The sequence below is a fragment of the Corythoichthys intestinalis genome, chromosome 15 (genome assembly GCF_030265065.1).
Source record: "Corythoichthys intestinalis isolate RoL2023-P3 chromosome 15, ASM3026506v1, whole genome shotgun sequence".
NCBI classification, from domain to species: Eukaryota; Metazoa; Chordata; class Actinopteri; order Syngnathiformes; family Syngnathidae; genus Corythoichthys; species Corythoichthys intestinalis.
Window position 1 is genome coordinate 15,269,735 of NC_080409.1, and position 23,523 is coordinate 15,293,257.

General features: G+C 39.6%; 2 protein-coding genes across 2 annotated transcripts in view; both read left to right on the plus strand.

Moving 5' to 3' along the window:
- The window catches only part of sec23a (Sec23 homolog A, coat complex II component), a 29,187-nt gene extending 13,060 nt beyond the window's left edge, over positions 1-16,127 (plus strand). Inside the window, exons 15-20 of the mRNA XM_057859848.1 lie at positions 2,458-2,535; positions 2,606-2,767; positions 10,622-10,708; positions 10,791-10,946; positions 13,938-14,003; positions 14,079-16,127. Of these exons, the coding sequence (XP_057715831.1) occupies positions 2,458-2,535; positions 2,606-2,767; positions 10,622-10,708; positions 10,791-10,946; positions 13,938-14,003; positions 14,079-14,168 (639 nt within the window). The 3' untranslated portion in view covers positions 14,169-16,127. The remainder of the gene's footprint in view (positions 1-2,457; positions 2,536-2,605; positions 2,768-10,621; positions 10,709-10,790; positions 10,947-13,937; positions 14,004-14,078) is intronic.
- Positions 16,128-16,257: 130 nt separating this feature from the next.
- Positions 16,258-23,269, plus strand: clec14a (C-type lectin domain containing 14A). The gene is made up of 2 exons (XM_057858584.1): positions 16,258-18,019; positions 20,356-23,269. The coding sequence occupies exons 1-2, from the start codon at positions 17,976-17,978 to the stop codon at positions 21,638-21,640; spliced, it is 1,329 nt and encodes a 442-aa protein (XP_057714567.1). The 5' UTR covers positions 16,258-17,975; the 3' UTR covers positions 21,641-23,269.
- Positions 23,270-23,523: the final 254 nt, after the last annotated feature.

Here is a 23,523-nt window from a genome sequence, read left to right on the forward strand (position 1 = left end):
CGCATCCAAGCACCAGCAGAGGGCGACAAAACTCCAAAAAACACAAGTAACAAGTGCACATGACCCTATGCTGTCATTTTAATCTGTTTGAGCGGGGCATGTGCGTTAATTGCGTCAAATATTTTAACGTGATTAATTTAAAAAATTAATTACCGCCCATTAACGCGATAATTTTAATAATTAATAATAATTTTTATTTCCATTACAAGTTGTATTTAGTTAAATGTTTGTATTTTAATTTCAACAGAACTTGAAATGAATATATAAAAATGAAAAGTAATTAAAAAAAAAACAACTTATAAAACATATAGGGATGGATAGGAATGTCACCAATCCGATCACTTGATTGGAATTCGGACCCGATCATTTCAGAGGATCATGATCTGGTAAAAAAAAAAAAAAAAAGATCGGGTTTTTAAAATGTATTCATTTTCTGCCATTGATAGCGATATACGACCAATCCATTATGACTGACAGTCAAACTGGATTAGACATCTATCGCCGTCAAAGGCAGTAAGCATGATCGCTCAATGCCAGTCTTTGCAATTAAAATGCATTTGATGTCTATAACTGTCAGTGGCAGTGACAGAGTTAAAAGCGACAAACAACAAAATAAACTTGAGGTATTTTGAGAAAAATAAACATTTACACTATATGATTACATTTACACTAGTGAAACAAAGTCTGCAGAACACAAAAAAGGGATTTTTGAATTTTCTTTATGTTAATAACTAGGGCTGTCCAAAACGACTAATTTTCTTCCAATTAGTCCGCCGATTAATGTCATAATTTTTTTTTCTTACTAATTTAGCAATGAATTTTTTGTTGTGCTAATTAATTTTCAAAAACACAAACAATGAGGTCAAATGCTGATAAGCCCCATAGCATTACCTATTGCAAAAGGATGGAATGTAAACAGATTCAGAACACAGACTTCGCCCTTCCAACATGATTCAAAACAATTCTTAAAAAAAAAAAAAATCTAGCATTAATGTTATAGTATACTATTATATATATAAATAGTATGATAATAATTATTCATTGCCAATCAGATTTTCAATCAATCAATCAACTTTATTTGTATAGCACATTTAAAAATCCGCCAAGGAGACCAAAGTGCTTTACATAGCAAAACACAGCAAAATTAGTCAACTTTGAAAGATAAAGATTTTTCATAAAGGGTGTCATTTTAAAGCTATTAGTAGTGTAAAATCTGAATTTTGAAGTATGTGGGATTAACTCCAGAAATTGTTATTTATATGATGAACATGACGTGATTTTAACTTTTTTTTTTTAAATGTTCACCGGAAGTACGTTCGCTAAACTGCTAATCGTAAGCTTTACACGCCACAAAAAAAACACTTTTCATCATTGCATGTGGTTTCAGCAATAGATTTTTTTTCCATTTTTTCATTTGCAAATGCTTTATCCAGCAATTTTTCATGTTTGAAGTGTCACCTTTTAACTGCAAGTTTGCGTTTTGGAGAAGACTGCCAATGTTTTATAGGAGGCTAAACTAGGTTGTCTTTTGTCCCCATTAGCCTCAATGTAGCAATGCTAACGTTTACAGTGTTTAATATTGATGTGTTTCCTTATTTTGTATGTCTGAACTTTAAAATTCTACGGCATGTTGATGACCAATAAACATCTGTGAAAGGAATCGGCAATCGCGCAAATATATGCATGCAAGCACACGGCTATAAAATGCAGCCGTGAAAATTACTGCCCTCATTTTTATTTACCGTGCGATAAATGAACTTATTACATATCGGGCCAGGCTTAGCAACTTTAATACAACATGTTGTTAGTTAGTTATTTAGTTAGTTAGATAGACTTACGATCTGCCAGATTGTTGTCTTCTGTCGTCTTCCAAAATTACAACTGGGTGACTGCACTTTAAGTGTTCATTCACGGCCGACGTGCAGCCAAGCTTGGCATTGAAGAAACGGGACACAACAGTTTGACCTCCTTTGTTTCGTTGAAATAAGTCAATGTTTTGGCTACTCTGGTGCGCTTTTTTTGGCCTTGTGTCGCTATCATACTGAGCGTCTGACATTCTAAACTTTCCACGCATACATCTTTTTAACCCTTCATTAACCGTTGACTGGATGTTGTGCTCGCCGACATATTTACGTCATCGTTGATGACGTCGACTGTGTCGACTAGTCAGGACAGCTCTATTAATAACACTTTTATACAGCTATAATTTTGGATAGCTTTGTTCAAATTGGGAAAAAAGGCATACCTGGGACCCACTAATGGTGAAAAATGAGGGATCGCTGTATTTTTTTCATTTGTTAAATTTGGCAATCTTGGGCCCCCCATTAAAATGAATTCCTTTTGAATTCCTTATGTGTTTTCAGCATATCATAAAGATGATTGTCAACCCCGTGTTTTTCTGTATGTATAAGTAAAGTTGGTGTGTGTGTGTGTGTGTGGGGGCTATTTTCCCTGCAGTGTCAAAAGTTTGGCGATTACCACAAAGACGATCCCAACTCCTTCAGGTTTTCCGAGACCTTCTCGTTGTACCCTCAGGTGAGCTGCATCACGGTGGCCACGCCGAAAGTTTTCCTTGACGCCACGGCGTGTGTGTGCTCTCTTTCAGTTCATGTTCCACCTGAGACGCTCACCCTTCCTGCAAGTGTTCAACAACAGTCCGGACGAGAGCTCGTACTACCGTCATCAATTCAACCGCCACGAACTCACACAGGCGCTCATCATGATCCAGCCTGTCCTCTACGCGTACTCCTTCCAGGGACCGCCCGAGGTCAGTTGCTCGCCTCATTTTATGTGATTAAACGGACTGTCCAGTCGAATTCAAAACGAATAAATTGTTTGATTGGGCGAAAGTAAAGGCAGAATTGCCAAATTTGCATGAATATAAAAATGAATGATTATAATAATGCTTGTTACCACGCGTTGATTAAAAATTACTTCTTTCAAATATGTTTGATACGTATCAAAACACCACACTGCAGAACTAAAGGTTGAAACATACAAAATAAGAAGATACATATATTACACTTTGCACAGGGGTATCATCACGACATTGAGACAAATGGAGAAAACGATTAAAGCAATGAAAGTTGTACTAACCATTGCAGCCTCCTCTCAACCCATGGCGGTCTTCTCCAAATGTAATCTTTGCATCAAAACTTCAAACATGAAACTTTCTAAAGTTTCAAAGTGAATATTTCATTTTTTAATTAGGGCTGTCAAACGATTACAATTTTTAATCAAGTTAATCACAGGTTAAAAATTAATTAATCGTAATTAATCGCGATTCAAACCATCTCTAACATATGCCATATTTTTCTGTAAATTATTGTTGGAATGGAAAGATAAGACACAAGACGGATATATCCATTAAACATACTGTACATAAGTACTGTATTTGTTTACTATAACCAGGGGTGCACATAAGTGGTCCGCGTGCGCGCATGCGTACTGGACGTAGACAAACGCGCTGGCCCTCAACGGCTTCCATACGCTTTTGCGTACCGATGGCTGACCACTGTATTTGCGGCGGACACGGGAAAATAACTTCTCAAAATGTCGAAGAGGCAGGCCACACTGAGTAATTACTTCCGTGTTCCCCCACCCTCGTCAAAAGACAGACAGACGACAGAGACGTCACCGGAGCTACCGAAAAAAAGGACTTTTGCTGAAAAGTGGCTACAGGAGGTACCATGGCTCGAAGCAAATGATGCTCGCACGGAAATGCGGTACAAAATGTGCCGTGAGAATCCCAATGTCGCTGATAAGAGCAGCGCATTTTATGTAGGGTCAAAGAATTTCAGACATCCAAACTTTGAAAAGCACGAAAAAAACAGAGCATGTGGCAATTAAGCAAACTATCGATGTCAGACATGGCCCCACTCGCCCTATGGACAAGTCGCGGAATAAAGGTAATGAACAGTGACATGCACTGACAAACGTGTTTTTGCTCGCATTTTACAAAGCTAAACATGCACGTTCAATGAGGTCTTATGAGGAGGACATCCCACTTTTAAAAAGGCTTGGAGTTAATGTGGGAGCCGCATAATGCCCTTTATTTTGAATTGGTGCTTTTATGTTCATTTCTTTACATTTCACTTCAAAGTAACACCAATTTTGTTGTGCCAGTTGATGTTAATCAAGCATTAATTGTTAATATAATTAATTAAAGTTAATTGGCTCTAAGTAAAGCTTGTCATAAATTTATCGCATCAGGCGGGTCGGCTCTCAAGCTCAATGAGGACCAAGTCACATCTCCAGGTCCTCCTCTGAGAACCTGGGTGAAAAAATTATGTGCACCCCTGACTATAACAATACATCCACAAGATGGCATTAACATTATTAAATTTCTTTCTGTTAAAGAGATCCACGGATAGAGACTTTTAGTTCTTAAAAGATAAATGTGAGTAAAAGTTATAGTAACTTTATATTAAAACCTGTCTTAATGTTTTCGTTTTATTAAAATTTGTAAAATTTTCAATCAAAAAATAATCTAATAGCTCGCCATTGTTGACGTCGCCGAGCGGGACGTCACGTGGGCTCCCCTGCCGTTCTTCCACAGTGTCTTTAACTATGTAAGATAGTGATTGAAATACACCACAAGGTGTCAATGGCGAGTTTTAAATTAGAGATCTGGCCAGCGAGTGCGTTTTGCCCCTCGACTGACGCCGTAGTTTCCGGGTTCATTGTACCTTACAGTGGGGGAAATAAGTATTTAGTCAACCACCAATTGTGCAAGCTCTCCTACTCGAAAAGATTAGAGAGACCTGTAATTGTCAACATGGGTAAACCTCGACCATGAGAGACAGAATGTGGGGGGAAAAAAAACAACTAAAAATCACATTGTTTGATTTTTAAAGAATTTATTTCCAAATTAGAGTAGAAAATAAGTATTTGGTCACCTAAAAACAAGCAAGATTTCTGGCTGTCAAAGAAGCCTAATTTCTTCTAACAAGGTCTAACGAGGCTCCACTCGTTACCTGTATTAATGGCACCTGTTTTAACTCATTATCAGTATAAAAGACACCTGTCCACAACCTCAATCAGTCACATTCCAAACTCCACTATGGCCAAGACCAAAGAGCTGTCGAAGGACACCAGAGACAAAATTGTAGACCTGCACCAGGTTGGGAAGACTGAATCTGCAATAGGTAAAACGCTTGGTGTAAAGAAATCAACTGTGAGAGCAATTATTAGAAAATGGAAGACATACAAGACCACTGATAATCTCCCTCGATCTGGGGCTCCATGCAAGATCTCACCCCGTGGCGTCAAAATGATAACAAGAACGGTGAGCAAAAATCCCAGAACCACACGGGGGGACCTAGTGAATGACCTACAGAGAGCTGGGACCACGGTAACAAAGGTTACCAGTAACACAATGCGCCGCCAGGGACTCAAATCCTGCACTGCCAGACGTGTCCCCCTGCTGAAGAAAGTATACGTCCAGGCTCGTCTGCGGTTCTCTAGAGAGCATTTGGATGATCCAGAAGAGGACTGGAACAATGTGTTATGGTCAGATGAAACCAAATTAGAACTTTTTGGTAGAAACACAGGTTCTCGTGTTTGGAGGAGAAAGAATACTGAATTCCATCGAAGAACACCATACCCACTTTGAAGCATGGGGGTGGAAACATCATGCTTTGGGGTAGTTTTTTCTGCAAAGGGACCAGGACGACTGATTCGTGTAAAGGAAAGAATGAATGGGGCCATGTATCGAGATCCAGAAGAGGACTGGAACAATGTGTTATGGTCAGATGAAACCAAATTAGAACTTTTTGGTAGAAACACAGGTTCTCGTGTTTGGAGGAGAAAGAATACTGAATTCCATCGAAGAACACCATACCCACTTTGAAGCATGGGGGTGGAAACATCATGCTTTGGGGTAGTTTTTTCTGCAAAGGGACCAGGACGACTGATCCGTGTAAAGGAAAGAATGAATGGGGCCATGTATCGAGAGCTTTTGAGTGAAAATTTCCTTCCATCAGCAAGGGCATTGCAGATGAGACATGGCTGGGTCTTTCAGCATGACAATTATCCCAAACACACAGCCAGGGCAACAAAGGAGGGGCTTCATAAGAAGCATTTCAAGGTCCTGGAGTGGCCTAGCCAGTCTCCAGATCTCAACCCCATAGAAAATTTGTGGAGGAAGTTGAAAGTCGGTGTTGCCCAACGGCAGCCCCAAAACATCACTGCTCTAGAGGAGATCTGCATGGAGGAATGGGCCAAAATACCAGCAACAGTGTGTGTAAAGCTTGTGAAGAGTTACAGAAAACGTTTGGGCTCCCTTATTGTCAACAAAGGGTACATAACAAAGTATTGGGATGAACTTTTGGTATTGACCAAATACTTATTTTCCACCATGATTTGCAAATAAATTCTTTAAAAATCAAACAATCTGATTTTCTGTTTTTTTTTTCCACATTCTGTCTCTCATGGTTGAGGTTTACCCATGTTGACAATTACAGGCCTCTCTAATATTTTCAAGTGGGAGAACTTGCACAACTAGTGGTTGAGTAAATACTTATTTGCCCCACTGTACGTTCATTTGAGTGTTGACTTCACAACGTAGGAGACCTCTGATAGTTTGTATATTGTAACTAAATATTGCCATCTAGTGTATTTGTTGAGCTAAACGAAATGTTTGAATAGAGTTTGACCAAAGTCGGAGTATGTTGTATTCGTATTTTGCTTAGCTATTTTGATTGGGAATGCCAGTTCCCTTGGCTTTGAGCACTTTTCTTTTTGTGAACATAATTTTTTTGAGAGATAGGAATATTATTTTTGTTGTGCTTTCACTAAATGATACTGTTGCGACTTAACTGTTCCGCCCAAATGCATGATGGGAAGTTGGGCAACCATGACTGTCAGTGGTGGCTGCAAATGGTATAAGTTCTGCGTTGTGTTCAATGAAGCGTGTTGAGAAAAAGACCAACTGTCACACTTCCCCACGTCGCTTGCCACAATAGTTATGTTTGTTGTGATAGAGTTGCCAAAGCTTATTCCAATAAACGTCGCAGTCCAATGAACGCCTGTGTCCACTTTCATTTCTCGACTTCTTAGCTCTCAATGCGCAAAAAAAAAAAAAACGTCGTCATTGTAATCTGTTGGAGGCAATGCATGAGCGGGTCATTCAGCGCATGCGTTAAGTGCGTCAAATATTTTAACGTGATTAATTTTAAAAATTAGTTACTGCCCGTTAACGCGATAAATTTGACAGCACTAGTTTTAATGTGTGAAATTCCACGTTGAACCTGGTAAATGTAATGTTTTAACATGAGAAATTTCACGTTTTGGCTTAAAAAGTTTCCTGCTTTGACACAATGAATTTCACACATTCAACATGATTTTGTTTTTGTGACCTGAAATTTGAAGTTTAAATGTGAGAAATTCTGTTTGAGGAAAAACTAAAAGAATTTTCTTTTCTTTAATTTAAAATTGGCTTCTTTACAATTGACTTTCAGATAAAAGAAAAAAATATATAATTGCTTTGTTTCCACGTGGTATCAAATTCTATCGATTTGTTTCCCTAAATCGTACCTAATCATTTCGCTTCCAAACTGAGCTGAATTGTAATCGAACTGTTATGTCTTTTAAAAAATATTTGGGGATCAATTGGGACCCGTGTATTATATTGAATACTATTAATAATTATAATTTATTATTAATTATACTGTAATTTGCCGAATATAAGGCACACCCGTGTATAACGCGCACCCCAAATTTACTTGTAAAATCTAGGGAAAATTATTGTACCCGTGTACAACGCGCACCCTAATTTTAGCACCAATAAATAGAAGAATACAAGAAAACAGCTCGTGTACAGATTAGCGGTGCAACGGTTTGCGGTTCAAAGCCGAACCGTACGGTTCGACCTGTATGGTTCAATACGCCTTTATGAACCGCGCCTTTTCGGTTTTGCAATTAATGTATTCCGAACGCTTGTGGAATGAATTGATCAAGCTCTGTGTGCCTGTGTGTGATGTGAAGCACCGCTGTGGAGAAATTCCCGCCCCGCAAGTAAATGTCGGATCGCTGTGTAATAGAAGCCGAGTAACGCCCTCTCTCGCTTACGAGCGAAGTGAAAGTGAAACAAGAAAGAAAACAAATAGCTATGGCGAGCGGAGGAGTGGAGAGACCGAATTTTGAGGAAGCACCAGCTTCTTTCAAATCTGCGGTGTGGCAACATTTTGGTTTCCCCGTGGACTTCAATGCGGAGGGAGAGAAAATATTGAAGAAAAAAAAAATTGCAAGCATTGCTCAGCGCTTGTGCCCCATGCTAATGGCAACACTTTTATAATATGACTCGGGCACCTCAGCCGGCATCACCCACAGATATCACTTTCTCAGGGTAGGACAACCCCGAAGATGACACCAGTGAAAACACACGGCGGGCTTCGTTAATTTATTTGCAACACTTGACCCGCGTTACATCGTTCCCTTGCGGACATATTTCCCCAACAACGTAATCCCCGACATTTATGAAATGGCCATCAAAGATGATTTCGATAAAGCACATAGTTTCGCCCTGACTACTGATAGTTGGACGTCCCGTGCTACAGAGTGCTACTACCTAACTGTGACGGTCCACTATAATTCATACCTGTCAAATTGTACGGTCTCGTCGTAAGTTGTACAAGTGAGCACTCATTTTTAAATGTGTACGCCGTACGTTACGTTCAAAATCTACATGGTTTTCGTGTATTACGTTTTTTTTTTTTTTTTTCATCCGTTCGGATTTGGTCACCGTTTCTGCAACGCGACAATGCGTTGGTTGAATGACGTGTGAAAAGTCAGAGACTTGGAGAGAGAAGAGTGTTTGTTGAGACGCTGTAGCAAACGCGATGCTAGGCTAGGTGGCTCCAATATTACCTGACTTAGCCGACAACATACAATCTACGCCTGGATATCTCTTGCATATAGAACTACATGCGAAATGACAGACTCGGTAGCGTTAGTAAACAGCCGCCATTTTAGAGCAGTAAACCTCTCAGAAAGGCTCTGTTGTAGTAAACCTTACGAGCGAACCTAAGCTACTTTTTATCTAAAATACTCCTAAATCGGCAAAATCTTGACTTGAGTCTATCTTTAAAGGATGAAACAGTTTTAAAATTTTCACATGTCAAAAGTAGACAGAAGGGAACTAATGCAAAAACGGGAGCAATTTTATCAACTTTAACGATTGATTGACAACATTAAATGACCTCCAAACATAGCAAAGGTTACTATGTTTTTTTTTTTTTTGTTTTTTTTTAATGAAAAAAAAAAACATGAAAGGTATCACCAGTTACTTTGCCAAGTAACTTTTTTACTACTGTGTGTGTATTTCAGTAGTCAGTCACTACACTAGCCAAAGAGCTAAGAGGCATTTTAACAGTCGAAAATGTTTACATTTTAAGTGTTTATTTCATTTTTTAAAAAGCAAAATAAAGGCAGTTCAAAAGAAAAAAGAAAAAAAAAAGCAAAACGCAAACCGAAACCGTGATCCCAAAACCGAGTTTCAAACCGAAACGTGGGCTAACTGAACCGTTGCACCCCTAGTACAGATACAGAAATGTCATTTTACTGACTGGTGAAACACAGCACAAGCATAGCGCATTGGTAGTTTAAAACATTACCGTAAACTGACAATATGTACGGTAATAATATGATCTGACAACTTCTTCAATTTACCAGAATCCAGGAGAAAACAAAACAGATGTGACTTTTCTTTTAAAGGCTGCTGTATAACTTGCTCGTTTCATCATGATGAATAAATGTTTCTTCCATGGATTGATACGGTAAAATAAAAGTGGTGATTTAAGTCGGAAATAAGAAGAGCGCATCGCTGTTGATTAGAATGTAACAATAGGAAACTACTGTTATTTGGATTTGAGTTTCCCGAGGGACAGATATGGTTGACGGACACAGAAAGTCTGTGTTGTGTTACGTTTGTTACGGTCCGAGTTGCGGAGCTGCAATAAACGTTGACTCAAATGAGTTCAAGAAACAAAATTCTGTCCTTTATGAAGAGTGAAAAAAGCCGAATTTAACACAGACGAAATCATTCGACCAATCAGAGTGAAGTATTACCGTGTAGCGAGTTATAACAGAATTCACTGGCGGAACTTATGTTGGCACATTGTATAGTTCCCGGGGGGAGGTATTTTGTTGAGGGAACAGCCGGAAAGATAGTTATATTTCGCGGGTTGCATGTGAGACTGACATTGCTACTATATTTTGTTGCAGCCTAAATGTCAATAAAGCAACGTGGATTAGCTCCGTTGTTTGATACGCCGCATCCGACTCCTTCCCTTGCTCGCCACGACCTAAACAAAATGGTGAAGTCACGTACTGTAATGGTCGGCAACGGATCGCCGCATACGTTTAGTCAACACAACATGGCCGTGTCAATAAAAAAAAATCGGTCTTTATATATGTATAATATATTTATATTTTTGTCTCAATCCCTGTACCCGTTTATAATGCGGACCATGATTTTACAAGTTGATTTTGGGGGAAAAAAGTGCGCGTTAAATTCGGGAAATTACGGTAATTATTAATTATTAATATAATTATATTGAATGGGCCTCATGCAACAGATTCCCAACCCTAGTTACTAATGAGTTGTGATTTTCTGATGCAGCCGGTGTTGTTGGACAGCAGCAGCATTCTTCCGGATCGCATCCTGCTCATGGACACCTTCTTCCAGATCCTCATCTACCACGGAGAGGTACACGCACATCTGTGGCTATTGAAGGCAGCCAGTGAGTTTAAAAAAAAAAATGAAATTATACTCTGGTTACTCCTCTCAGACGGTGTCTCAATGGAGGAAAGCAGGCTACCAAGAGATGCCCGAGTACGAGAACTTCAGGCACCTTCTTCAAGCGCCGGTTGACGACGCCCAGGAGCTGCTGCACACGCGCTTCCCCATGCCCAGATACATTGACACCGAGCACAACGGCAGCCAGGTGGGGGCTCTGCCACACATCTCGCACTCGTGCATGTCACTACCTTGACTTACCGATCTAAATTTATTTCACGGCCTTACTCTCGTAACTCAAATTATTTTCATCAAGAGTTCTATGTCAGAGCTGTGGAGGCCCACAAGTACCAAATGAAATAATAAAGTTAAATAATGTTCGAAATACAAAATGAAAAAAGAAGAAGAAGTTTAAATAATAACAACGAAATAATTGTTCAAATGAATAATTAATGAATAAAAAAAAAGAAACTGAAATAAACACACAAATAAAATAATACTTTTTAAAAATACCGTATTTTCGCAACCATAGGGCACAACGTATTAAAAGGTGAAGGTTATTGAAAAACATACACCTGCGCACTAACGAATTCAGTTGTACTTTATTAAAGAATTTGGAGAATCTGTTCCACCGGGAAGGTTGATGTTTAATTTGTTAAAGCAACGTTACTGAGGGTAGTGTTGCTTACTAATGACCTACATTTGTGCTGAATTTAACATTGCAAGCTGTCTCTTGAGCCCCTTTCACACATTCCTGAACTCCGGTTAATTACCTGGATTTAAATGGGTAGCCCTTATGTGTGAAAGTAGGCGTTTAATTCCCGGGTCAAAGCGTGAAGGCTGATGACATAACTATCGTGGCGGGTCATTCGTCATTTCCTCTTTCTTCGCAGTAAGACGAAAAGCGGTAAACAAACATCGCAATTATCAACATGGCAAATTGGAAATGGCCAAATTAAACTGGAAACACAACAAAATTGAATTGCTAGTGGATCGTACAGCCAAGGAAGAGACGGTCCATCGTCCATCTATGGAAATGTGTGGTTTATTTTGTTGCTGGTGCTGACCAAAAATGACGTAATGTCCGCGTTATAAAATCCCACCAGCCGCCCTCCCCGCCCCAGTCAAGTCGCTAGCAAGTCTGAAAGCGTCCAACCCGGGTTATTCCAGGGCCATCTCTCCATGTCTGAAAGCCATGACACGGGTAAATCCTGCGTCACATTACACGGGAATTTACCGGGATATAAGTCTGAAGCGGATTTGAAGTCCTGCGAAGTATGAGGCACTATAGTGGCCAGTAAAAAAAAAAGTTCTGTCTCCTTAGTAGTAGTTTCACATGTTACGCATCACATTATTTAAAACTGCCTTTCAGAATGAAATGAAAATGGTGCAATTAACATGTTTTTAAAACTTTGCCATGATACATTTTTTGAAAAGTGTGACTTCTACTCTGAAGCAAGGGTGTAGGTTTGCTCTCAATGTTGGTAGGGATGATATAACATCATAACCCACAAATACACTTTTTGCTGGGGACAGGAAATTAATAAAACCAAACAGATTATTGAACGTGTGTCAGAGCTCATGAAAATTAACCTAATTAACTGATAGGCTAAATCAATGTTTTCAAGTCATCAGCAAATCAAATGTCGATGGGGAAACATGGGCCAGCACATTCAGCAAGTGGAAAGGGATAAATGTAAGTCTGTGAACATAATGAAAATAATTATCTTTATAATGTTAGGGTCTATTCTATCCTTACAACATGGAGGAAGACAAGCAAATAAGTATGCTTAAAAGTTGGTGGGGACAATTTGAGCATCCTGAAAAGTTCGTACAGTTTTCTCTCTACCATCCCTATGCAAACCTACACCCTTGCTCTGAAGTGACTCATTTTTCAAAAAATAAGGTATACAAGTTGAAATAAATGAATACAATTGAAATGTATAAACAAGAAAATGATGTAAATCTTTAAATAATCAATGAAATAACATATTTAATGCCACATTTAATTATGGATTTAGTGATGTACGGTCTATAGTTTTTAATTTTGGCGCTACTGGTCCTCCACAAGTAGGTAGTACTGCATAGTCCCCCCAGGAATCAGCCACGAAAATGTATTTTTAAAAAAAAAAAAAAAGTTCTCCTTCCATAACAAGCAGAGCCAAAGGCAGGCGCTATTTTACAGCGACATGTAACATCCGGGATAAAAACGACAGGTAAAAGGAAATACAGTGGTACCTCTACATACGATCGCTTCGACACACGAACTTTTCGACATCCAACGTAAAATTTGACTCGCTATTTGTTTCTACATCCGACGACATGCTCGAAATACGACGACAATGGCAGCACCGCAGACGAATGCACGGCGGATTTTCTTCTGTGACAAATCAACACTGGTTTCAGAAAAGGTTGGTACAGGTGGTGAAACAAGGAAAAAGTTGACGCTTACCTTCTAAATGAAGATGCAAATGACAGAAAAATATGAGCGTAGGGTGGGCATCCGTGAAATGGCTCAACAATACATCTCCACGGTCCTCCTCCGACCATCGTTCGCCAGTCTTTATAAGTTAAGCTGACAATTCTTATTGTGGTAACATCTCCAGAGAAATCGCCAACTTCACGACATTTTTATCATTTATTTCACAACTTATTCAAAACAAAAACACCTTCTGTCTGCCGCAATTGACGGTGTTCTCAAGAAAACATTCAAAGGGAAAGTGAAACTCAAGCTCACCGGTCTGTCTCTGGCACGTCAGCCCCGCGGTGCGTTCAGGGTCAGCAAAAAACGTCCGCCACATTATAACCCGATTCGTTACATTAATACAGGAATTATTATTATTAATATTATTATTCCGATTTTGATTTATAATTTATTTGTTTTGCTATGTGTAATTGCCATTTGTAATAGTACCAGCAGTATTTTTTAAGGATTTAGTGAAGGTTTTTGGGCTGTGGAACGAATTAATGGAATTATAATGTATTCCTATGGGAAAATTCTGCTCGACATACGACCATTTCGACTTACAAACAAGGTCCTGGAACGGATTAACTTCGTATGTAGAGGTACCACTGTATTCTGCACCTCGCCTTGTATTCCATGGACTGTTTTGATTTCCCTGAAATTGCAGATTTCGACTGCATTTTGTGAGTGTCAAGTATATAATATATAATTGATGATTTTTTTGTTTTTTGTCAGGCTCGCTTCCTGCTCTCGAAAGTCAACCCCTCGCAGACACACAACAACATGTACACTTGGGGACAGGTGAGTCACCGACATGACGTCCATCAATTGACGACGGCTAGATCAATGTGTGTGTGGGGGGGGGTTTGTCGGCAGGAGTCAGGGGCACCCATCCTGACGGATGATGTCAGCCTGCAGGTCTTCATGGACCACCTGAAGAAGCTGGCCGTGTCCAGCGCGGCCTAATACACAAACACTCTTGCTTTCTTCTTCTGCATTTGCTGCCTGAAGCCACCGTCAGTCACGTATTGTGTGACATCTTCTTGTTTGCTCGATGGATCACGTGTCGGTAACGTGCCGTCTCATGTCCGTTCTCTTTTGTTCTAATAAATCTTTTGGAATTTACAACTTTCTCGGGTCTTGGACCTTTTGTAAAGATTTATGGAACATTCCTGGATTCGGAATATATCTGCGTGGATCTTTTTCATGGAATTCTTTTTGCATCTTTTTAACCTTGTGGACTATTTATGGACTTGTATTGACCGCTGTCCAGCGCTTTAAAGAAGCTGTAAGATTGGTGGTTAAAAATGGTGCTGCAACCAGGATCAAATATTGAAGAGCACAACATTTAGACTGTCAGATAACGACACACGAAGCTATGATCATGTGAACACAAAGTATGTGTAGTCTACAACCTATGTCTTTTACATACCGACAATTAAATGAGTACATGTTACAGTCTTCAAACATAATGCGTTCAAATACCACAATATACATATAGCGGAAAACACTCAGGTGACTTGAAGTTTCGCTCTGAGACCCCCAATTTGGCCAAATTTAAAATTGTCCTATATGCATGTGTGATACATCATTGGAAAGCTTAAAATATCCATTTTCTGGGGGAAGAAATTTTTGAACAGGAGGGCATTTTTTTTTTTTTTTTTTTAAATGTTTTTTAAACGGCAAAACCCTATCTGGAGGCGAGAGCACGCGCGAGCAGAATTACAGATGCCATGACTTTAACGAGATATTATCGCGTACTTACCTTGTTTTGATCCATGTAGCATGTATCGCTGAGTGTCAAGACACAGTTGTGAATGCCCACAGCTGGATTTTTTGGGGATTTTATGGGTGAAACATGGCAATATAACAAGGGTCGCGATGCAGAAATCGCAGACATCAAGGAGTGGTCGAGATTTTCTTTTTCTTATATTTACTAGGGTTGTTCCGATCATGTTTTTTTGCTCCCGATCCGATCCCGATTGTTTTAGTTTGAGTATCTGCCGATCCCGATAGTTCCCGATCCGATTGCTTTTGTTTGCTCCTGATTCAATTGCAATCATTCCCGATAATTTTTCCTGATCATATACATTTTGGCAATGCATTAAGAAAAAAATGAATAAAACTCAGACGAATATATACATTCAACATACAGTACATAAGTACCGTATTTGTTTATTATGACAGTAAATCCTCAAGATGGCATTTACATTATTAACATTCTTTCGGTGAGAGGGATCCACGGCTAGAAAGACTTGTAATTCTTAAAAGATAAATGTGACTTTGTATATTGTGACTAAATATTGCCATCTAGTGTATTTGTTGAGCTTTCAGTAAATGATACTGTAGCCATTTAACTTCTGCCCAAATGCATGATGGGAAGTGCAACCATGACTGTGCGTCGTGGTACCAATTGATATATCTTCTCTGCGTTGGGAAATACCATAGGGTGTTAAGAAAAAGATCAACTACTACCTTTCTTCCCCACATTGCTTCCCACAATTATTGTAATCGTTGGGAGAGGGATTGTAAGGTTTTAGCCATTTAAAAAAAGGCTCCAAAGGCTGCCAAAATTCTCTCTACTCATTTTACGCTGCCTTTTAGCTCTATATACTGAATGGGTAAAATGGCGCCATTATAGATTGAACGCAACAATGCGTGAGTGGGTCGTGCAGCGCATGCGTTAATTGCGTTAAATATTGTAACGTGATAAATGTAAAAAACATTAATTCTCGCCGTTAACGCGATAAATTTGATAACCCTACCTTGAGCTTAAACTAAAGCCTCTGGAAGAGTGTAACACATTATGTCTGTAACGTTAAATACAATTAGAAAACGATTTAATTAAAAAATAAATATATATTCAAAAAAGGCATGTCCGATATTTTTTTGCCGATTCCGATACTTTGAATTGATTGACGTGATCGGGACATCTCTAATATTTACCCCTTTAAACGTTTTTTTTTTTTTTTTTTTTTTTCAATTTTTCTTTGTTTGGATCAATTATTTATCATCTAACATATCGGAGAAAATGCGACAGTAACAAAAAAAAAATACAATTAAGCGATAGTTATGAGGTAGATATTTGTGACTTTTTTACAGACGCCATTTTTTTCATTGTGACGTCATTTGTTTAAAAGTTTAAAATATGCGAGTGAATAATTAAATTTGTTTTTTTGTTTTTTTTTATCGAAATATTAGACATCAATTAATGATTCTAAGCTAAAAATGACAGACATTTTGAATAATAACTATAATAATTACCTTAGTTTTATGGCTGGGTTAAAACAAAAGCGGTTGTGCGACGTCTGTAAACGGGGGTTTTCAGGGTAAAACGGACAAATTAAAAATAGTTCAGGGGCTTCATGCGCCATGAATCTGCTATGGCAGCATATAGACATATTGTTCTATCAGACACAACAGTTCGTTGTTTTGGCTTAAAATACAGCAGTTTCTTTTAAAGAGGAGTGCAAAAGCAGAAACTGCATAGTTTAATTTGATGGATGAATATATTTTAAGTTTTAGCAAGGTAGAAGAATAAGAGGCGAGTTCCGAGCTCCAGGTTTGTTTCTATCGCCATGACGGGCGTGAGGAAGGGGTACGGTCTGAACTATCTTCCTCAACATTTGAGCACTCTGGGAAAGAAATACTGTATATCATTTGGTAATGCTTTGACAGCATCCATAAAGACGATTTTATTAACAACTTCATAGCTTTGATGTGATGGTTGGTGTAGCAGGTCACTTCCTGTTGATTTTAAGCCATTTTGGGTTCACTTCCTGTGGATTTGGGGGCATTTCGGGTTCACTTACTGTACATATTGGGTCACTTCCTGTTGATTTTGAGGCATTCCAGGGTCACTCCCTGTTGATTTGGGGGCATATCGGGGTCACTTCCTGTTGATACTGGGTCACTTGGGTTGGAAATCAATAGGAGTGAATGGAAGTTTTTGTGCTACTGGAATGAATGGCAAACAGGGCCATTGGAAATGAATAGGAGATGCTGGCCTTTGGAAATGAATGGATGTTTCTGGCAAATTTTGGCCGAACCATATGTCTTTAGCATAAACTGAATTGGACTTTTCTACCCCTCACCATCCTGAATTTTTGATGTATAAATGAAGTGATTTAGACAAAAATTGTAGGACGAGCGTTTTTTTTTTTCTTTCAAAAAACTTGCGTTTTTGGGCAAACAGTCATTTTTATCATGAGTCATTAAGATTCGTAGCTAGTTTTTGTTGTTGTTTTACAGACATCGTTAATACAGTTTGTAGCAGCTGAAGTTTACCATCACTGTAAAGGTCGAGCTGTTGTAGCTTGGGCCAAACTTGGTGATGATTCAGGAAGAAGTGTAGAAAAGCAATTTAAACCCCGCCAAAATGAAATCTTTACTGTTACTATGACAACACGCTAACGCGAACAGGAGTTTCCTGCCATTCTTTAAGCGCTTCCTACAGGAAGCATCTGTGTTGCCGTGACAACAACTGGACTAAGCAGAGATGTGGAATATCAGTGATTTTCTCTCACACACACACACACATGCACACAGATTCCGATTTACCCTCAAGTCATTAAGCTCAATTAGCGGCAAGCAAGATGAGCTTCATCCTTCCTGTTCGACGTTCTTTCTGTGTGTTGGGATTTTGAGAAGGCGGCTCGCTGTATCAAGACGCCACACACTTCCTGTCCTGGCAGGAAGCTGCGAGCCGGGCGAGTTCCGGACGTCCGGGGGGGGGCTGCGAGCCTTGGAGGCAGAGGGTAAAATCGCCAGTCGATGGGAGAAAACTTGCGGGCGACACAAGAAAGAAAAATCGCAAGGTAAGAATTTTTTCTTGATTTTAACTCATTGGCAGCAATTGTTGGCAGTGGACATCGATACATTTGACTAGGAGGGCAGGTTGCTAATGTTTGATCAGTCGCTGTCAGCCATCCTACTCTGAACGGATCGGATATCTACAGTATTGTTGTCAATGGTAGCTGATAAGGAAGAATCTGTTGAAGGTTGAACTACAAAAGGCTCAAATTTTGTGTTCGCGCGTTTATGAATGTGTGTTTTTTAACTTAGGCATGTACCGGTACGAGATTCTGACTATGATAACCTTAACCAAAATATCACGGTTTCGCGGTATTGCAATTACAGCTCTATAAAGTGTTACTAAAGGGGAAAAAAAAATCACTTTTTTCCATTTAAGGGATTTTTATTTTTCAAAACATTAGGAAATCGGAACAGAAAAATAATGTTAAGTTAAAAATAACAAAAAATAACTTAAATATTCTAACACGCGTTTTCTAAACACAATTGCCAGAGAGAAAAAAAAAACGTTTTACCACCGCTAGACGCACTAAACACAATGGAGTTAACTCTGAGATCGTGGGAAACATTTATGTCAGTGTTTACTAACCTATAATTTTCTATAAATGCGAAATCATATTGGAGGTATTGCCTCTTCGGCAGCCACCCTCCACAAACATGTTTTACATGTCGGTTGGCCCTCCTTTAAGCTGCGGCCGTCTAACTTTTCTGTAGCCGAAGTATTCCCATTCCAGCGATTTCGTTTTCTTCGATTGGGGGAAAAAGTGTAGGAGTTTCACCTCCTCCAGCCGTCGTGTAGCAGAGCTGACTCACTGACACTGAGGAACAACCGGTGGGGGAGGGTTGAGCCCTGCAGCTGCAAGTGAGGGCTTTCTCCCAGCATTTTTTGGGACATAAAAAATAGATACTTTAGATACTGTATGACGGAAAATTTTCGTGGTTTTGAAACCGTGAAATTTTCATGCCACGGTATACCTTGAAACCGGTAATCGGCACATGTCTAGTGTGACTAGAGTTGTATATCCAAGATCATTATGTATGTACAATGAGAAAAATAAGGAACACATCAACGAATGTGTCATTTGTTATTTCCAAAGATGCCATTCAAATGAAATTTCTCGGTATTAACTGAAATAATCCACACATGAAAAGAAATCGCAACATTTGAGTCCAAAAATAAAGATTTCTGTATTTTTCGGACTATAAATCGCACCAGCCAAAAAATGCTCAATGAAGAGGAATTAAAACATGGCGGAAAACACACAGTTCCGCTTTGAAACCCCCAATTTGGCCAAATTTCAAAATTGTCCTATATGCATGTGTGATACGTCATTGGACATTTTCGTGTTCCCCGGTGGTCTTAAAGTGTCATTGCATTTAATTGACTTTCCTATATATATGTATATATATATATATATATATATAAGTTGTAAAGGAATAAAACTGCTACAAAAATGAATGAAATGAACAAAAAATATATATTTTCATAATGGGTCGAAATTGTTTTTCGAACCGATCATGTGACTAGCTCCTTAGACGGTCATTTGCTTTGCATATAATTTATATATTAATTTTTCTTTTTTTGATTGAAGTGATTTTTCTTTTGGAAAATAATATTTTTTATGAAGCAACTTCTTTTTTGGTTGAATAAAAAAGACAAAAATGTCTTAGCCAAAATTGGCCCAAACACAAATCAACATTTCTTCAATCAAAAAAAACAAAAAACAAACAAACAAAAAAAACAGAAAAATAGCTTTCACGTGCATTGTTTTGAGTTTTTTGTTTCAAATTTATTTTTGCATTCACTTTTTTTTTGGTTGAAAATATATAATTCCCCTCAAGAATGATGGGAAACAAAAAACGGTCATTGTCAACGCATTATTAAAAATATTCTTGTAAGTTAATTTTATAGTTGACACTATGTTTCAGGGTCATCAACATGTTGTCCTGCCCCATAAGTCAAACTCCACCTATGGTTCTCAATTAAAGCAGATAATCATTGTTATGACTCGTAATTTTTCATAATTTTAAAATAAAAAAAAACAAAAACGCGTGAATTATTCTTGTATGTATGTAGTTTTTAAAAATTTATAAAACAAGAAATCAGTAGTCATTCACTTATTTACAATTTATTCAATACAAACAAAAAGGAAAAAAAAAAAAAGTAAACGTGTTATTTCTGTAGCTCTCAAAATATCTGCTTTTGCTTTTGAAAATAATCAAATACTTCTCTTAAAATAAAAAAGTCCAAAGTAACAAAATCAATGATTAGTAAAACAAACAAACATTTATTTTCATGTGTGTACACTGTATGTATATCTAATGCTGTTTGTGTCACCAGAGTTGGGAACACCATGTTCTTGCCCTGCTTCCTGCGCTTGTGGCTTTTGGCCCTTATGCTGAGGTCGTCGGCAGCCGCCCCCGAATCGGGCCCGCGCTACGGGCCAGTTCACGATGCGCTCACCTTCGAGCGAGCGCAGGAGGCGTGCGGGCATCGGGGCCTGGCCTCCTTCGCCAAACCCGGGGAATTCGTCCGACTCCTCAAGTCAGTGCCTGCCGGCCCGTCCGTCTTCTGGGTGGGCCTGAAGAAAGCCAAGAACCAGTGCGTGGTGCCCTCGCTGCCTCTCAGAGGGTTCAAGTGGGCCCGCGGGGGCGGCGAGGACGCCGACGACACAAGCTGGGCCAGAGAGCCAGAACAAACCTGCACCTCGGTTCTCTGTGCGGGCCTATCCGTCGAGTCGGACGGGTCCCGAGGTCTCATACCTCTCAGCTGCAAGTCGCACCACCCCTTCATCTGCAACCTGGAGTCGCAGGCCCGACCGACAACTGAGCCTGCAATACCTCGGCCCACAGGAACTCCTCAACCGGCGGCCCCTGGAACAGAATTACTGGAACCGCCGATGACTGCGACGACTGAACCCGGAACTGTCCGAACTGAATCTGCCGCACCCAAAACACAGAGGCCAGACCCTGCCACTCCGGGACCGGACAAACTTGAACCGTCTGAGAAAAGTCCTGGCTTAGCAGAACCGCCAACACCGGAGTCCACCAGACCAGAAGCGGAGGAACCTGAAAATAGACCTGATGGCTTCGACGGTTCAGAATCGGAGTCTGTGTCGTGCCCCCGCCCGGCGGTGGCCGGCGCCCGCTTCCTCACTTTGGACCCCGACAACAGCGGCAAAATCCGAGTGGACTGCTGGTCCAAAGTCCGTCTGGAACTGCACTGCCGACACCCGGCCGGCGGGTGGCGTCTGCCAGGTGGCGCCCCCGCCAACCTGAGCTCCGTCTGCACCCCGTGCCCGAGCGGGTACCGCAAGAACGTGTCTGGGGACTGCGAGGACGTGGACGAGTGCTCGGGCCCGCACGGGTGCCGTGACACCTGCGTCAACACGGCGGGCTCGTTCAAGTGCGTGTGTGCCGACCCATCGGGGTCCGAGGACAGGACGGAGTGCGAGCCCGCCGAAGCCGGCGACCCGGGGCCCTTCTCGGGAGTCTTGGTACCCGCCCTGGTGGGGGCGGGCTTGCTGCTGCTTGTTCTGCTGCTCGTCGCTTTGGTGACTGTCAAATGCTGCTTGAAGCGGCGAAGGAAGAAGGATGAGGAGACAAAAGACAAGTTAGCCACATGATGGGCGCCGATGTCGACATCGCACTTAGGAAGCGGTTTCTTTATCAACTTACTGATATTGTCATTGTGACAATCATTCACTGATTTTTATGATTTGACCCTCGTTCATTTCATGTCTTTAATGTGATCACTTTCACATTTCAACTTGATAAATCTTTTGTTTTAGCGTGAGAAATACTGTATATTTAACCTGATAAAATTCTCATTTTAACATGAGAAATTTTACATTTCAACCTGTTCAATTGTATTTAAGATGATACATCTCAAGTTTTAACAAGTAATTTCACATTTTGACTCGATACATTTCGTGCATAACTCCCAAACAAAAAAACAAATTCAACCGCATAGATTTAACATCTTTACCATGATGTGTTATCAGGAGAAATTTCACATTTAAATGAGAACTTTCCCATTTTTTTCTTTGATAAATTTTACATTTAATGTGAGAAAATGAATGATACATTTCACATTTACCTTTAAAAAATTCTCGTACCATGACAAATTTCACATTTCAATGTGATCCATCACCTTTCGACATAAATTTCACATTAACGTGTTAAACTTGAGGTTTTAACATAAATTTCAAATGTGAATGTGAGACATTTCCTGTTTAAAACATGCTAAATTTCACATTTTAATGAGAAAAATTCCAACTTGAGAAATTTCATGATAAAGTGAGCCTCGTGAGGCCAAGCGGAACGGAAGCTGAATAGTCTAATGACTGAAGTAAAAACTTTTAATCTTCCTTCTTTAATCATCCTGTTGAATTTGATTGGGAGTGCCTGAGTGGACAGGATAGGGTGTCTATCCCCCTTTAATAATAGCCAATGAGCTAAATAATCAAACATCCCTGAACTCACACAAAATTGTTTATACGTAGACACTGACAAAGACACACGTGTGCACTCTTGTAGACGCGGAAGGGAAAACTGCGTCCTCTGGTGGCAACAGAAAAAGGTGCAGCTCCAGAGGAAATGAAGGGTCCGCTGCACTTCTCAGATTAGCCATTAGATGGCAGTGTCCATTCGTCAATCATCGACACGCTGTAGGTTATCGGTTGAAGTCGATCAAAGGGCGCGATTTTGAGTAACGGTGTGGATGACGTCAATAGCCACGTGATACGTTGTGAAAATGATCGACAGCTTATTATGACATTCCAATCATTCAGTTATTAAACCCATAATTTCTGCCATTGTCGGCGGTGGACTTCCAATTTATTTGGACTGGGACTTTCATGGCAAATGGATCGGACGTCTATTGCCGTCAATGGCAAGTAAAGTTCAAATTTGGAACATGTTCTTTTTGTTCTACTCACGTTGAAATCCAAATAGTAACCATGTTTTCTAAGTGATATTCCTGTTTTGTTTTTTTTGTTTTTTAATATTCCAAGTATTGTGTGTTTGAATAATGACGTGCAAATTTATTAAAACACTTATGGTCACTTTTTCTTTAAATCACACATGAGCACTTTTTTTTTCAGTATTCTTGATTTTATGCACCTGGAATTGTTGATCAATGTTAAAAACCTCATTTTGCGTTTTTTTTTTTTTTTTTTTTCTCCCTTTAGCAAACAAATTGTTTCATATCAAACAATTGTTTTGACTATTTGTGGTAGCGTTCCGTTTATTTGTTAGAAGATTAAAATGTTTAACAAATGATGTTCAAATGTTTTCTTTTTGTTGAACAACCAAAAAGACAATCAATACACTACTGACGACAATAGGCGTCTAAACCATTTTGAAAGGGGATTTCAGAAGCATTGACGGCAATGGACTGGACGTCTATTGCAATCAGTGGCAGTTAATATCTCCTAGTCGTGGTTTTGATTGTTTCAACCAGGGATGTTCCGGTCCGATCCGGTCATGCTATTGGAAATGGTGCCAA

What these genes read in the sequence shown, in the direction of transcription:
- clec14a (XM_057858584.1), top strand. Translation starts at nt 17,976, where the DNA reads ATGGGAGAAAACTTGCGGGCGACACAAGAAAGAAAAATCGCAAG. An exon ending in CAAGAAAGAAAAATCGCAAG is followed by an intron (nt 18,020 to 20,355) that starts GTAAGAATTTTT and finishes TTGTGTCACCAG; the next exon opens with AGTTGGGAACACCATGTTCT.